The sequence below is a fragment of the Amia ocellicauda genome, chromosome 3 (assembly GCF_036373705.1).
Source record: "Amia ocellicauda isolate fAmiCal2 chromosome 3, fAmiCal2.hap1, whole genome shotgun sequence".
NCBI classification, from domain to species: Eukaryota; Metazoa; Chordata; class Actinopteri; order Amiiformes; family Amiidae; genus Amia; species Amia ocellicauda.
Genome location: NC_089852.1, coordinates 46,411,095 through 46,426,304, shown reverse-complemented (window position 1 = coordinate 46,426,304; position 15,210 = coordinate 46,411,095). Strand labels below are relative to the sequence as shown.

The window sequence follows — 15,210 nt, the reverse complement described above, 5'->3', positions numbered from 1 at the left end:
CACATTCATCTTCTTGTGTTAGTTAAATACAATATTGGCAGTATTGTCTTTGCAAGAACTAATTCAATTTGTATTGGTTGATCGCTGAAAAATTGAAACAATATCTTTCTTTATTTCTTTAATTGGAACCTTTAAAAAAACAGCCTTTAGTGAATGTCACCAGGTCACCAGCTTTGTGTTCTGAAGTACTATTGACCTCTGCTGAAGTCTATTAGATTATTGACTCACAGCTTTGCTTTTTTCAATCATAGGACATTGGATGTGGGCTCCAATAACATGATGTTTGGCGGCATTAAGTCTATCGACCCCATTTTGCTACGGCCAGGTCAAGTCAGGACTGATGACTTTATTGGATGTGTGAAGGATGTCTGGCTAAATGGTGTTCCTTTAAACCCTTTCCGATCCTTGGCAGCTCGCAATGTGCTTGACAGGTACAAGTGTGCCATATCTACTATTCTGCTTAAGAATTCCCACCAGTGAATTAATGCCCTCCGATTAAAGTATTAAAGCACTTGATGTGGACATGAATGAAGCACATTTGATTATTTGTAATGTGTCGGGAGATAAACCGCAATAAGCAGGATGTTAGTTCATTACCTAGTGATTTTACCGTTTCTTGTCAATTACGAGTGCAGAGTACACAATCAATTGCAAGCTTAAAAGCTTTACTCTGCCATTGCTTGTTAGAAGCTGTCAAAGACATCTTGACACTCACTTCTGGGGTAGAAAGTAACACAGTGTGCAATGGCTTAATATTTGTGTACCTGGTGAACAATGGTTTATTGGAGACACTGATTTAATTCAATACAAATAATGAAGAACAAAGTAAAGTCATCTTACTATACTAAATGCAGGACTGCATTGTGGCACTGGTCTCAGTGTTTCCTTTTCAGGGTTTGGAACAGCACAGGGTAGATACAGGGTAGGTTCTCATTTTAATATGGCCTAGGTTGGCAGTATTTCTTCAGTTTCAATGATGTATTCAATATGTTTTAAATAAAGTGCCATGAGATTGAGAAATCGTTTCAGTCTAGGCTCTCCCTTTCCTGAGCTTCTCTTTAGTCAACAATACCCCAATGTTTGTTGCAGTTGTCCACGTAAAGGCCAGCCATGTGGCAGCTACGTGTGTCTCAATGGGGGGACGTGTCACGACCACTGGTCCTTTCATCTTTGTCAATGTCTGGATGGTTTTACTGGAGAAAACTGTGACGCAGGTAAGTGCTTTTCTTTTGAATATATTTAAAATATTGTTGTAGAATGACTCCCAGCTGCATTCATTTAGTAGACATCTTAATGTAGCTGTACTGTAATTCATTAAACACACTCAAGGGAATCTGTCTGGAACTAGAACAAACATTACTGATATGAATGCATTTAGATGATCCATAAAATATTTTCCCTTAAGGAGATGCCTGCTTGTATGAAATGAATGTCTCGTGTGTATGTTTCACTTTACCACCTTAAGGAGGGCAGTGTTACAATCCTTTATGAGTGGATCTCTTGCCAAGTGCTAAACTCAGCATTCTTGTAGCTGGCCTAGTAATTGTCATATTGAATCCCTTTATTGAACAGAGATCTCAGAGGACTCTGCTTTACAGCTTAATGGAGAAGCATTCATTGATTTTGTCATAAAAGAAAGTCACAGAAGAAAACATCAAATGAGAGAGCTGCTCAATGGCAGCAGCAGAGGGGTTGTGAAGGCCCAAGATCCAACAGGCATTGAAATCAAGATGAAGTCCACACTGAAGCAGGGGATGTTGCTCCACATTCAAGGAACTGAAGGCCTCACAACTCTGAAGGTGAATGTTATTTAATTATTGTCAGTAGATGGAATTCCCTGGTACAGCAACATAGATTATGACCAAGCCAGTGTCAATTCAGCCTGGTACCTGAATCATTTTAGACACTCTGTTTAGTCCAAGGAAATGTTATTTTGTTTTGTTGGGGGGGGTTACAGGGGGATTACACATCACATCCACAAAAAGGGTATAATACGCAAAGTATTCTGCTGAAAGTTGATGTAGACCACCATTTATTTTGTGTGGTAGGCTTAAAAACACATTGGTCAATTAATTGGTTTTGTCATGAAAATGTAAGAATTCGGTACTGTCTGAAAGTGCTGCAGAATTGAAGGACAAGGTGGCAAATGTGAATCAAAGTGTCATCCCGTTCTGAGATGATTTTGTTTCTTTTAACTTGCAGATAACAGATGGCAAACTTCATTATGTTTCAGAGGACAGGTCATCTGTATATATGGAATGGATCTTGGAGGAAGCCTTGCTCTCTGATGGCGACTGGCACCTCATTCAACTACATAGAAATGAAGCCTTCACTAACATTTTCTTAGATAAACAACCTATCTTGACTGTAACCAATCATACCCACGACTTCACTGGTATTAATGTGGAAAGGATTTTGCTAGGGGGAATACCACAAGGAGAGATGAGACCTTTGCACAAATCAGGTAAGCAAAATGCAGTATGGGACCTATTCAAAAAACATTTGCCCCATATTAAACTTGCCCCTTTTTTCCCAATAAAAAACAAACAGATATTTGAATAACACCATTCCTCTCAGCACAGATATTGTAATACAATTTTCACAGAGGAATTAAGTACTTTGGCATGCTATAAGGACACTGATACACCTATCTCTGTCCAGTTTCAATTCATTTTGAATTCTGTCATTTCATATCCTTCACATTTTGTTTTCCCGTTATAAATTGTAATCCTATATAATAATCAATATATACACTAATGTATGCCATCAAGAAAGTGTACGGTGTATTAGTGCAGCTTCACCACTTTCAGAAACACACGGCACATTACTAACTCTGATGCCAGTAGCCATTTGCATCGCTTATATATGCATTACAATATTGTATGCTATCTATTATGTGTCTGTTTCTAATTATTTATAAAGACCTTTTTGGTGTAAAGGCTAATAGACAGTGAAAGCTAATAGCAAATGTGCACTTTAAAAAAGCAATAATAATTGGTATTCAACAAAATACCATGTGTTTGTTTTTCAAAATCACCATAATTTCTGCAGTCATAAGAAACCATATTCTGTAGCAGGTATTAAAGTATGCTCTTTGAAAACAATACATCAATGGACAGCCTTCTAGTCCAGCTCTTACAGCAAAATATGGTTTAAACATGATTTGTAGAATCATGATTTATTACAAAAGGGCTGATAATGTAAGTATAACCAATTCCAGTTATTAGCTGCACTTGTTTCTTCCTCCTGTGAATTCACAAATTCCCTGTTAAACAGCCCAGATCTCGAACTCAAAATTTCTAACATTTATATAGCCGTACACTGATAGGGGATTACATTGGTTGTGATGTATTCATATCAGATTTGCTTCTAAAATATTTAGAGGAGCCTCGGGAGTCCACTGAGTCTGTATTGGAAATGGGATTACTTTGCTGATACAACATCTCCAAGGTCCACAGGAGTCAGGGGGGTTCAGTGTTATCCTGTGATCTCCATGCTGATATATTGCACGTGATTTCCCTGTGGCCTTGAAGAGTATGTATTCAACATGCCCTCAGGCAACTGATTTCCCACCAAACAACATGGAAACCAAAATCAAGACAAGGATGATGGCCTTATAAGAATATATTCAAGTGAATTTCTCAGTCGATTCTTAATATTTTGTATCAGCCCGATCACACACACACACACACACCCTCTCAAATGACTTATGATGATGACAGTTATTTTATTTTTAAATATAGAAGTTGGGAAAAACCTAAGGCTATTGCACACAACTGCAAACAGCAAATGTCAGTAAAAGATTAACACAATTGTAATGCATAATTCAATTGTATTAAAAAGTATTTTAAAGTGAAAGGTGATGTGGTGGAGGGATAGACAGAGGCAAAGGATTGGGGAAAAGGGAACAGACAATGCCAGACAAAGACAGACAGACAGACATGCAGAAAACTTTACAAAGTCTGGGGCATTGACTTTCTCCAAATGAGAAAACAGTCCCTGGGATTTAATTAGCTGGCATTGCTAGGTAGCGAAGGATACTCTTGCGTTATTGCTTCTGGATCCAGCTGTTCTTGTAGATTGATAACATAAGAACAAGGGAAGGCTCATATTGACTCATTTTATCAGTTTTATTTCCCTTTGACTTCTATGTATGCTAAATGAAGTGGGTGAAAGATTAAAATGATTTTTCTTCAAAAGAAAAACTGCAATTTACCTGAAGCGGCGACTGTTTCAAGAGTTCACAAATGTGGGTAAAAATGTGTTCCTGCCTGGCAAAAACATTTGTTTTTTCTGTTTCATAGGATTCAGGGGATGTATCGCATATCTCAGATACAATGGGCGCATGTTACCCTTCTCTGGATTTAATGAAGTGGTGGAAGCACGACCCAGTCACCCTTTAGTCCAAGCTGGGTGTGTTTCTGCCAGTCTTTGTGTGACCCCCCTGTGCTCCGAACAGGCAACCCCATCGTCATGCCTGACCCAGCCCTGCATGAATGGAGGCACCTGCAACATCCTTGCTGGGGGCAGCGTGACCTGTAGCTGTGTATTGAATTTCACCGGTGTCCTGTGTGAACTGTGCTCATCCTCGTTCGAGAACCGTGCCGCTTGTCATGAAACGGAAGCCAGAGCGCCTTTGTGGATAACAGCCATTGTGGTCCCGGCCTGTCTGGTGCTGATGTTTTTGGTGATTGTGCTGTTTCGGGCACAGGCTGTGTGTTGCATTAAGCGGAGCCAGGAATCCAAATCGCTGCAAAAAGGAAAACAAGGTGCTGATAACAAAGCTTTTTGTGACGACAGCGCAGATGCGTCTGTGCTGGACGTCCCTGATCGTAAAGATAAACAGCCAGACGTTATCAAGGCAGAGACACAGAGGCACACAACAGAGCACAGCATCAGTACAGGGCAGCCTGGTCTGTACCATGGCCTTATAGACCCTGACCTTGAATACTACGAAATAGAGAGCACCAGTAGTGATATCCTATACGAATCAGATGCTTTTCACCTTAGACACACCCCCAAACACAACTCAACATGCTATGCGATGGGAGCACAGGTTAGAGTGCAGAGGGAGTTGCCCAATCCTGAATCTCAGCAGCTTACTAAAATGTCTGCCAAGGAATGCAAAGAACAAAGTTTCTTCTCGGGGCTGCAAACTTACTCCTCACATCTTGTCCCCGAGGGCACAGGCAATTTAAGACCAGCTGAAAGAGGTGAATTCAGCAAAGTGGATTATGAATCAGGACTAGATTTAGAGCTACCTTTTCTCTCCAAGGCATTAGCAAGGAGGACACATTTACCAGAGGCAATCGGGCCTCCTCTGGGTTTGTCTGTAGAGGAGGTGAAGAAACTGAATGCACCTCAAGCCTCTGTTCCACTACAAGGGCAGTTGAAGGTAAGGTGTCATCCTCCGCAGCGTGTATATGCAGCGCCAGCCAAGATGCCAGAGAGCTCCTCGGAAAGCGAGAGCCACAGCTCCTTTACCTGCTCAGAGTATGAGTACGAGAGGGAGCATTCCTTCACCAACAAGCAGCAGGCTGTCCACAGTGCCCTGGCTGACTACCACATCAGACAGGAAGAGAGCAGAAAGACCTCCAGTCCTGACTATCCATTCACCAGCTATGACGTTGACAGGAGAGTTGACTCTTCTTCTCCTGAAGGGGCTGCTCAGCACTGGGAAAGCTTGCTGAATTTAGGCCTCCACTTTCAGGACTATGCCGCCGTTTTTGAGGACATTGCAAATTTGCCCATTGAATTAGAAAATGTGTACACACTCTGCGCTGACAGAAGGAGTGAGCTGGAAGAAATATTCTGAGATGCAGGCTGTTTCCTGTTTACCCCTGACCCATTTAAATGACTCCTGTGTGCTGCTGAAAAGCACAGAGAGAAGCAGGTATTCTCTTTATTATGCATTAGGTTGATGCTGTTACAATAATTGAGGCCGGTCCTCTCAGGAATGTAATTGCAGATTTTGTAGGAGCCCTGTGTAGAGTTCTTGCAATTACTTTAGTTTTCAGCAGGTGTCACTATTATACAATGGTGAGGGCTTGTAAAAATGTCAGCTCTGAGCAAAACAGTGTAGTATGCATAGACCTGATCAATCCGTTTTCTTTTGTGTTTCTTTTTTTTTTTAAGGGGAAATAAAATGAATATTTAGTTTTGTTTTCAATGACGATTGCTTGGTTGGTTCTTTTGTGTGCCAGAAATGTGAGCTGGAGTAAAACGAGTTACAATGAAATGCCACACTCTGTTGAAATGTGTCACAAAATGGAACCAAGCATCATTCTAGTTTACAGATGCTAGGATATGACACCTTTTCCCATTAGAAAACACCAGACACAGACATTTTCCCCCATACCTGTTATCTGTTACAAAGCATTAGTATAATAGGCAACAATTAATACGCTAGGGAATGACACCCAGTTCTTATTTTAACCTATAATTAAAACATGTCAGTCATGATTAGAATAAGTCTCACCAGTGTTTGTCCACAGATTCTGTTGACCCTCAGAAACATGTGTCATTGTGACCTGCTGTCATCACTGTGGTACAATGAAAGCAATAATTATTGACTGATGCCACTGATTACTGCATGACTCCGCAGTTCCCGGGCCTAGGTCATATAAATACAATAAATGCTGTCTTTACACTAATACATCCGCGGACCAAATTTAAAACCACACCTGATCCAGTTGTGGGTCTTAAGTTACCCTCAATGGCATGTCTGGTGCTGCATTTATCCTTCTTGTTTGAACCACCATAGCAACAAGGCTTAGGACGCCATTTCTTGCCAAATGTGCTTCACTTAAAAAACAACAACCACCAAAAACAGCCTTATCAACACAAGCACCTGTAAGTCAAACCTCATCCTGTATGTCTCTGTATTGGCATGACTAAGGCCGTCAGAGGCTTTTTTGATAATACTGCAGCATCCCCCCCCCCCCACTTTCGGATTCCACTGTGAACGCTGGGGGATCAGATTAACACATGAAACGGACCAAGTCAGCACCAGATAGGAGGAACAAAATGAGACAGAAGGCACATAATGAGATGTATTCCAACTGACGCTGTAATTTTGGGAATACGAATAGTATTAAACTTTGCCTTTAAGCGGCCCCAGAAATATTCTTCAGTGGTCTGATTAAAGACAGGAGAGAAGGCTGTCTTATCAAATTGATGCACAGGGAAAAGATTTTGCAGCAATGAAATGGCACAGCATGTTAAAGGCCTTTGTGCCAAATTCATCAAGCACCATAATACAGCTTTAATCTATCCCAAAACTTCCATTTAAGATTGTTTTATTACATTCTCTTTTCTCAGAGATCTAAATAGTAGGCCTGGTTGTCTTCTAGCCTGCATTGTACATGCTGCTGTAAGGTTGTATTTTCCTTCGTGGTTCAACCCAAGGTTTACATTGTCTGTGTAAAATACTGTGGCTTTAGCTAACCTGTGTCACATTATTTGGGAGGTAAATTGGGAGGTAAAAAATCTTTTCAGAGAGATAACAAGAAAAGTGAGAAGCATGAAACTCTCATTCTTTACTTATCTGCCTAAAGTTTTTGCAGAGTGAGAACACTCCCAAGACAGAAGTAAACTATGCTGGTAAAGATAGGGTATTTATTAAAAGCAAGATACGACACAAGCCTGCAACCTAGAAATCAAATAATAGAAGATAATTCAAGCTCGGCCATGTGGTTTATCACATGGTACTTTCCTGCAGGAAACGAGTACAGCAGACGCAAACTTACCTGCTTTAGTATTGAATAACTTCTGTGCCAGTGTGTGTTTCTGTTACTAGGTTACAGCTGTGGATTGCTGCAGATTAGTTTGGTGCTGGTGATTATATGTTTTTCTTTTCCTTTTTCTTTCTTGTATTATGTCAGTGTTTATTTCCGTGAATTGTTCAAGTTTGGACCAGCCCGAAGATTTCAGCAGCAGGAGGTAAATTCACATTTGTATCTAAGACTTCAGTCAAAATATTGATCTCCCTAGCTTATCACTAGATAAGATGTCTCTTCTGGTACAGAAAACACAGCATTGTTTTTCTTGAAGACTGTTCAAGACCTTTCAAGAACACGTCAAGGAGGCTTATATGGGCCAAAACAGACTTCCTGTGAACTGTACTCCCACAGCCCATAACAACAAACGTGGATTGTCTTTTCTCTCAATGTTATAGTGTCACTATAATAACAATTCAAATAAAGGGGGAGAATCTCTATTATATCAATGGTCAAACAATTGGAGAGTGAATTGTATTGTCTTGGAAGGCTTTTCACTTTTCACTGCCTGCATCAGACATCACACTCTTTTAATCCTAAGGATTATATGTATTGACAAGCAGGGCTGTGTTACCCTGGTTTAGCTATACAAACAGCCACCTCGAGAACAAGGCATCAGATTAAGTCATAAATGATACTTGTTCAGCCTGTCGTGTGTAGACATATGGGCCGTGATACAATTTGTTCTAAAGTTGGGAGGCAGGCTTAGTCATCTTGTACATCTGCTGCTGGCTGTTGAGTCTGACTTATCAGTATGGAACAGGTCCCACAGGAGCCTATTTTTGTCAATGCCCAGGATCATCTGAGGCCGCTAAATCAGCCTATTTTACAAGGCATTGCTTTCCTCCCTTTTAGCTTCTGTCAGACTGGCAGCCTGTGCCATATGCCTCTTGATTGCAGAATGCTTGGCAGACCCAGGGGCTGCTTCGGTGGAAGAATTTCCATTCCAGCCTGAGTTCTGGAGCAGGTTTTCAAGGCTTTAGTTACAGTGTCTTGTTTCCAGGCCTTTTCAGAATGAAAATCGAGTACCTTAATAGAGAAAGTAGGCCCATTCATTCCTGCGACTGTGGTGTACTTGCACATTAGTGCACCAGCTGGTCCTTAAGTGAGTGTCCTGTAATATGGTTACATTTGGCTTTAAAGACGTTTAAGTTATTGATATATATTTGGTTATATTTCTGTAAATAGGTTTACCAGCATAAAATGCCACAGGTGATGCCTCTTATTATATAAACTTAAACCTATAAAAGAACAAAACCAAAATGAGTATATACAGTGGGGGAAAAAAGTATTTGATCCCCTGCTGATTTTGTACGTTTGCCCACTGACAAAGAAATGATCAGTCTATAATTTAATGGTAGGTGTATTTTAACAGTGAGTGACAGAACAACAACAAACAAATCCAGAAAAACACATTTCAAAAAAGTTATAAATTGATTTGCATGTTAATGAGTGAAAAATACTTTTTTCCCTCACTGTATATGCTGCCCAGTTTAAAAAAGGACAATGGAAAAAATTGAAAGAAATGTATATTTGACAGCTTGGTAAATAAACAGTTGTATCAGCTGCATTTTTGTCATTTAATTGTTCACGTGAATCGTTTTATTTTTGAACAATTCTCAATGCTTGCTAAAATGGGGCAGGAAGTGTAGCTTTTATAAACGTATGACAAACTTTGATATGCCCCATTGTGAAACTATCTCTGAAGATATATTTAAAGTTTGTGCATGGAAAACAACCTTGTGAGCAGAGGTAAATGACAACAGCAAATCCCACAGTGATCACATCCGCACAGGTCATAATAAGCTGTTGCTTTAATGTTGAAAGGGAGGTAACTCTTCAGGGAATATGTTTCAAGGTTAAAAATACCAAAACACACAATACAGCACAGAGCACAAGAATATAATCCAGCAGGGTGAAAGAATGCATATTTGAAAGGTAGGAAGGCACTTATAAGAAGTAAATATGAAACCCCCTCCCAAACAACACACAAATATGGCCACAAAAAAAAAGAAGAAACAAAAACAGGAAAAGAGTGTGAAACAAGATGTAATGAAAAAAATGACTAATACTGGCAAGAGTCAGCATTACACCACAGATAGTGGGCAAACAGTACATTCTTTAACACACATCAACTCCAGGAAAACAGTAGACTAAAATAGAAACACGCACCACGCTTGTTTTTGTGAAAACATGGCATTAAGAGCCTCTTTATGCTGGTGTTGATTTCCTCCTACACCTCTTCTCAGAAATGATATTGTTCCAGTCGTGATGTTTTGGAGGGTGATAGGCATTTCACATGAATCCAAATTAATGCAGAGCTAGTATGTTGACAAAACATAAGCTACAGAATGACTCAACAGAGCTTTCTGTGTGTTGAACGCTGCATTGAAGGCAGACAGTGTGAACTGAATTGGGAATCCAAAATCCTAAAAGCAGATGCTCTATTAGTGCATCTAAACAAGTCAAGGATCTGTCTGCCATATGACCGACAGGCTGGCTGGCACTTTTAACCCAAGTAAAGACAGATATTTAGCTCAAGTAAACAAAAACATGAATTTTATACATTTAGACTATATTCAGAAGCAGTGAGTAAACATGTGTTCCGTTTTGTTGATAAGGTGCTAAAGAAGCTAGTAGATAGTAAAAAAATGCCAGTGGAACCTTATTATGACTTTTCTCCATTAATGTTTAGTAACTGATTAAAATATATTGTACATTGTACATGTACATTTTTTATGATTGAGAGAAAGCATTGTTTGCCTCAGAAATGCTACAGAAAGATTGGGACAATAATAGGGGTAATTTTGCAATCTTTATTTTTTTATTTTTTTATAGAACACTTTTGACCGGATTCTAAGGAGTTAAAAAGATGACTTGATCATGCAGATAATTACGACACAGAACATTTAATGAGGCAGGTTAAGGTGCAGGCTTTGATTTGAAGAAGCATTGGAAAACACCAACAAGCAAAGATGGTTCTAGAAAAAAGAAAAAACAACAACTTCAAAAACAAGATCAAGGTCCATTCAAGATTCACTGAAATAATAGCTGCAGTTTAAAACTGTTAATAATTAGCTCAGCACATGGTAGCAATTAAAACGTTGAGTACTTTTATTTCAGTGCCGGATTATAGTAATCTTTCTTCACAAGGTGATTATTATCTTTTCGGTGACACCATTGTTAATGACAAAAATTATACTGTTACATTTCTTTCCCCATATCATATGTTATTCAAAGCTTCAAACACAGCTGGCCATTTGTATACATTACTGCATACGATGTGAAAACATAAGATAAAATGGTTCATTTTGCCCATTATTGCTAGGAAACAAACAGATTCCAAAACTCCATCATGTCACTTATTGAGGGATTTTAATATTTGCAGCTACAGAATGAATTTCTCCCAGACATCATGCTTCCACTGTGCCCTTTTCTTTCCACGTCCACTGTCCATTCAATTCCCCCCACATACCCAGAGGTTGTTCAGTTTCAAAGAGGAACTGGGCCAGACTTTATGATCCCCTTTAGAATTTTAAAGGCCTCAGTCTAATTTCTTTGAAGCTATTTTAGTCAAATGTCTAGTCTCTTTATATTACCCTCCAAACCTCACTATCCTCTAACTGAGCAGTGATTGTCTTTTTCTCCAGACTCTTCCCCTGAGCCTAGTGTCCCTTTGGCAGCGTCAAGGCCTCAAACTAATCAGCTTTCTACATAGCATTTCACCAAAGCATTGTGCAGCTTTGGCATTTGGTGACCAGCACTATTGCATTATATTTGTGTTTGGTTAGCAATGTGGTAACTCAGCTCGTTTGTTGTCTTTTACTGGACAGTGGTCTTGAGTTTTCCACAACGACGACTAGTCAGCCTCAAAAAAAAAGAACTGACCTTGGAAGACTGTGAGAAAGGAACAGGTATTTGGGAAAATGGAACAAATCCACAAGGAAATAAACTAAAATAAATGAAAATACAAAGGGTATTTAGAATATTAATATTAATATTAATATTAGACCATAAAGCAGAAATGTTCTAATTTTCAACTTGCCATAGCACCCAGAGTCTGGGACAGATTAATGTACAAATAATCATATAAATTATTGTTTTTGTTTTGATCAAGAGTAACTTTCTGTAGCAATACCTACTTATAACAACTCTGCTACAGCTGCGTAAAGATCTTGTTTTTTATTCTATAAAATAGAGTTCAGTTGGTCTCCCTTCAAACTGTACCCCACAATGAATAATTATATGTTATGGTGTGATTGTTTGTTATCATGAAACAAAGCCACACAAGTAACGAAACATACATACACACATAAATAAACAAAGAAATAAACCAATACATAAATAAAGGCACTTACAATTACCTTACAGGAAACAGGAAGAGGATTGGAGCTTGTGTATTTACTGACTGTGTTAAAGCCAAGTGGAATTTGCAGGCAACCAGTGCAGTGTGTACATCCAGATTAAGTGATTTACGCAATTCCTTGATTATCAAAGCTGGTCACATGCAAAATATTCCCCTGATAACCACAATCTGCTAGTCAATTATTGTGTACTTAATAAACACATAATCTGTTTCCACCACCATCTCAGCCAGACCTGATGAAGGTCCAACACATTAAAAAAAGGAAAGCATCCCAATGAATTAAATCCTGATGTTCTGCCAGTGACAAAATGTTCTTAGTTTCCTCAACATATTAATTGATGTGCTTAATTATTTATTTTTACCTCACTTTGGTCGCTTTGGCAATTCAATAGTAGATTTCCATGTGGTAATTCATGGTTTTAAAAGCTTTAAATTAATCCATGAAAAGTCTTTGTTTATATAAGTAATGTATGTATGTATTTGTTTCCTTTAGGGAATGTAATATTGTGTTTTATTAGGACTGCAATTTGAGGGAAACAACTAGAACCATAACCTATAGATAAACCTTTTCCAATTTGAATGAGATTGAAAACACAGTTCTCTCTCTATTATGTTACCTCTTAAGACATGGCACATACCTACTTTATATTTGTATAATATCAGCTGGCACATAATATTGTGGAAAGCAGAAAAATATCAGAACAAGATTTACAAATTTATCTTTTTGATAATGTCTCACTGTATGACTTACTATATTTAACAGAAACAGAAAATGGGGAAATAGGACCTACGTGTGGTAGCTTTAAATGCTGTAATTTAACTTCTCATGCTGGGAAATGCTTTTCTGCAAGTCACAGACAATTCAATACATCCTCTTTTTCTTTGTGTGGAATCTGATTTTGTTTTCCACATTGCAAAGCATTTGAGACGGAGCTCTGTGCAATACTTAATAATGTGCAAAATGGATTGTGATATATAAAGGGAAGAAAGAAATTGAGGCTCACCTAGTTTTTACAAAAAATATAGATAAAAAAAGTCTTTGTAGTACAGCTAGTAGTCTTTTGTCACTTTTTGAGGAATCCACATGAAAGCCTGGAGTAATCATTGTAATAAGCTTGCAGCTTAGAAAACAGAAGCTTAGTGATAGAAAATGTGAATGGTAATTTGAGGTAAAACAGTGACATCTCAGATCTTTATTTTTCAGAATATAACGTATACTGAGGCATTGATAAAATGTTTCCTGTGCAAAACTACTCCATACCCTTCTTTATACCAGCAGGAAAGCAAAACGTGCCATACACTCACTAAAGCCCAGGAAAAATCTGCCGAGCCAAATGCAACACATGAACACAACCCTTAAAACCAACACAACACAAACACACACACCAACTAACAATGTTTTAAGATAGCAGAATGATATCTCAAACTATGTGTAATGTTTTTGTGTAACACATTTGCAGCCAATAATAAAGACATTACAATGCACACACACACATTATATATTCAATATAACAGTATAAAGATGCTGAAGAATGCTGGGCTTTACTGATAATGTATTCTGCTATTCTGCATGCACACACACACACACACACACACATATATATATTCAATATAAAACGTTCATATAAATTGCTGGGGCTTCTTAGGTGCGCACCGCTCCCCCGCACCGAGGCCGGACGCAGCCCCGCTCCCCTCCCTGTGACGAGGCCTGTGGATTTACATACCAAATGACATAATGGTCGTTTTTTTTTCTTTTTTTTAACCTAACTATGGTTTCCCCGTGGAGGTTTTTTTGCCTGTGCGCCGCCGCCATGTTTGTTTGAGGCAGGATGACAGCAGGACGGAGCAGAAGAGGGACGCGGATGTAAATGGTGAAATAAATGAGAAACACAGGGTTTTGCAGCGGGATGGCACTGAGGCACCGGGAGCGCCGCCACAGCTAACACACACGGGCCGCTGCGTGCCTCACTAGCAACTTTACTGCTGGGAAACCATTGATTTCCTGGATATTCAAAAAATCGTTTTCTTATGGCGTAAGCACCTTTTTTTTTTTATATTCATTTTTTTAAATACTTTTTTTTTGGGGGGGGTGGGTGGGGGACCTTCCAAACGAATTGAGGATACAGTATTTTCAATTGGGGGGATTGTAGTTTCCAAAGAAGTCGAGCACAATAATGCAGGAAAACATTTCCAGTAGTGATCGTGTACCTCTCTGGCACTGACGGAGGAGTATCAACCGGTCTGATCACTGGCATTTTTGATCAACCTGATTGTCAAGTTGTTGTGCAAGTGTATATTGAAAAAGATAAAGAAAAAAAAACAGATTGACGTTTTCTCCTGGAAGGTCAAGCACGAAAGGATAACAGTCAAAGATGTCAAGCAGTTTCCCAGCTGATATGGTGAGACATGTCCATTTGTTTCTGATGCTGATCCTTTAGCCTTCGCATGTCTATTGCTTTGTATGTCTTTGGTGATCTCAAATATCCACTTTATTTTAGTATATAATACACATCAGCCTAACCGTCGACGATGCGATGCAATGTGATGTCGTATACATTGCAGACAAGATCGAGTTGTTAATAATTGTATCTGAATATAAAACAGTTGTGATGTGAAAATATTATTTTAGGATTGAACAGATCGATCCAGGGAAGTACCTGGATGAGACGGACATGGATCGCATGTCATACTTTCACAAAACAGGTCTTTTTGTGACATTTGGCTCTGGCGCAGCACTTCGCTTCCCTGCTGTTTCTGCTCGGGATTATACTGTCAGGTGATCAATTCATTTCAAGCAAGGTGTGAAATTGATCATTATGAGGGAGATCATTGTTTTTCTCCCCCCACCCCCTTGCCTGCTGGTTTATTTTATTGTATTTGTTGTTTATGGTTTATTTATGTGTGTATGTTTTGTTTCTCTGATTAGCAATCTTTAAAGTGCTGTATGACTACCATGCGAAAGGCGCTATACAGAAGACTGATTGATTGATTGATTGATCGTTGCAGGACGGGTATTGCATTCTGGGTATTGGGACTCGCTACTTTGTGAGGTTCCCACTGACAGCA

The 15,210-nt window shown here is 39.0% G+C and overlaps 1 protein-coding gene and 1 long non-coding RNA gene across 3 annotated transcripts in view; one reads left to right on the top strand and one right to left on the bottom strand.

Annotated features, from left to right (window-relative positions):
* Nucleotides 1–9,574: 9,574 nt before the first annotated feature.
* On the bottom strand, nt 9,575–12,197 carry LOC136746864 (uncharacterized). The gene is made up of 2 exons (XR_010816426.1): nt 12,137–12,197; nt 9,575–11,730 (listed from the first exon to the last, which is right to left on the bottom strand). It is a non-coding gene; the product is annotated as an uncharacterized LOC136746864 (long non-coding RNA).
* A 1,696-nt stretch (nt 12,198–13,893) lies between these two features.
* Nucleotides 13,894–15,210, top strand: part of ubl3a (ubiquitin-like 3a) — a 32,611-nt gene continuing 31,294 nt past the window's right edge. Inside the window, exon 1 of one of the 2 annotated variants that reach the window (XM_066699698.1) lies at nt 13,894–14,177. Coding sequence is in view for 1 of the 2 variants with exons in the window: in XM_066699697.1 (XP_066555794.1) it covers nt 14,517–14,543 (27 nt within the window). In the remaining variant the exon portion in view is untranslated. Of the gene's footprint in view, nt 14,178–14,228; nt 14,544–15,210 lie in introns of those variants that run through there. The other variant, XM_066699697.1, reaches the window with a different exon arrangement.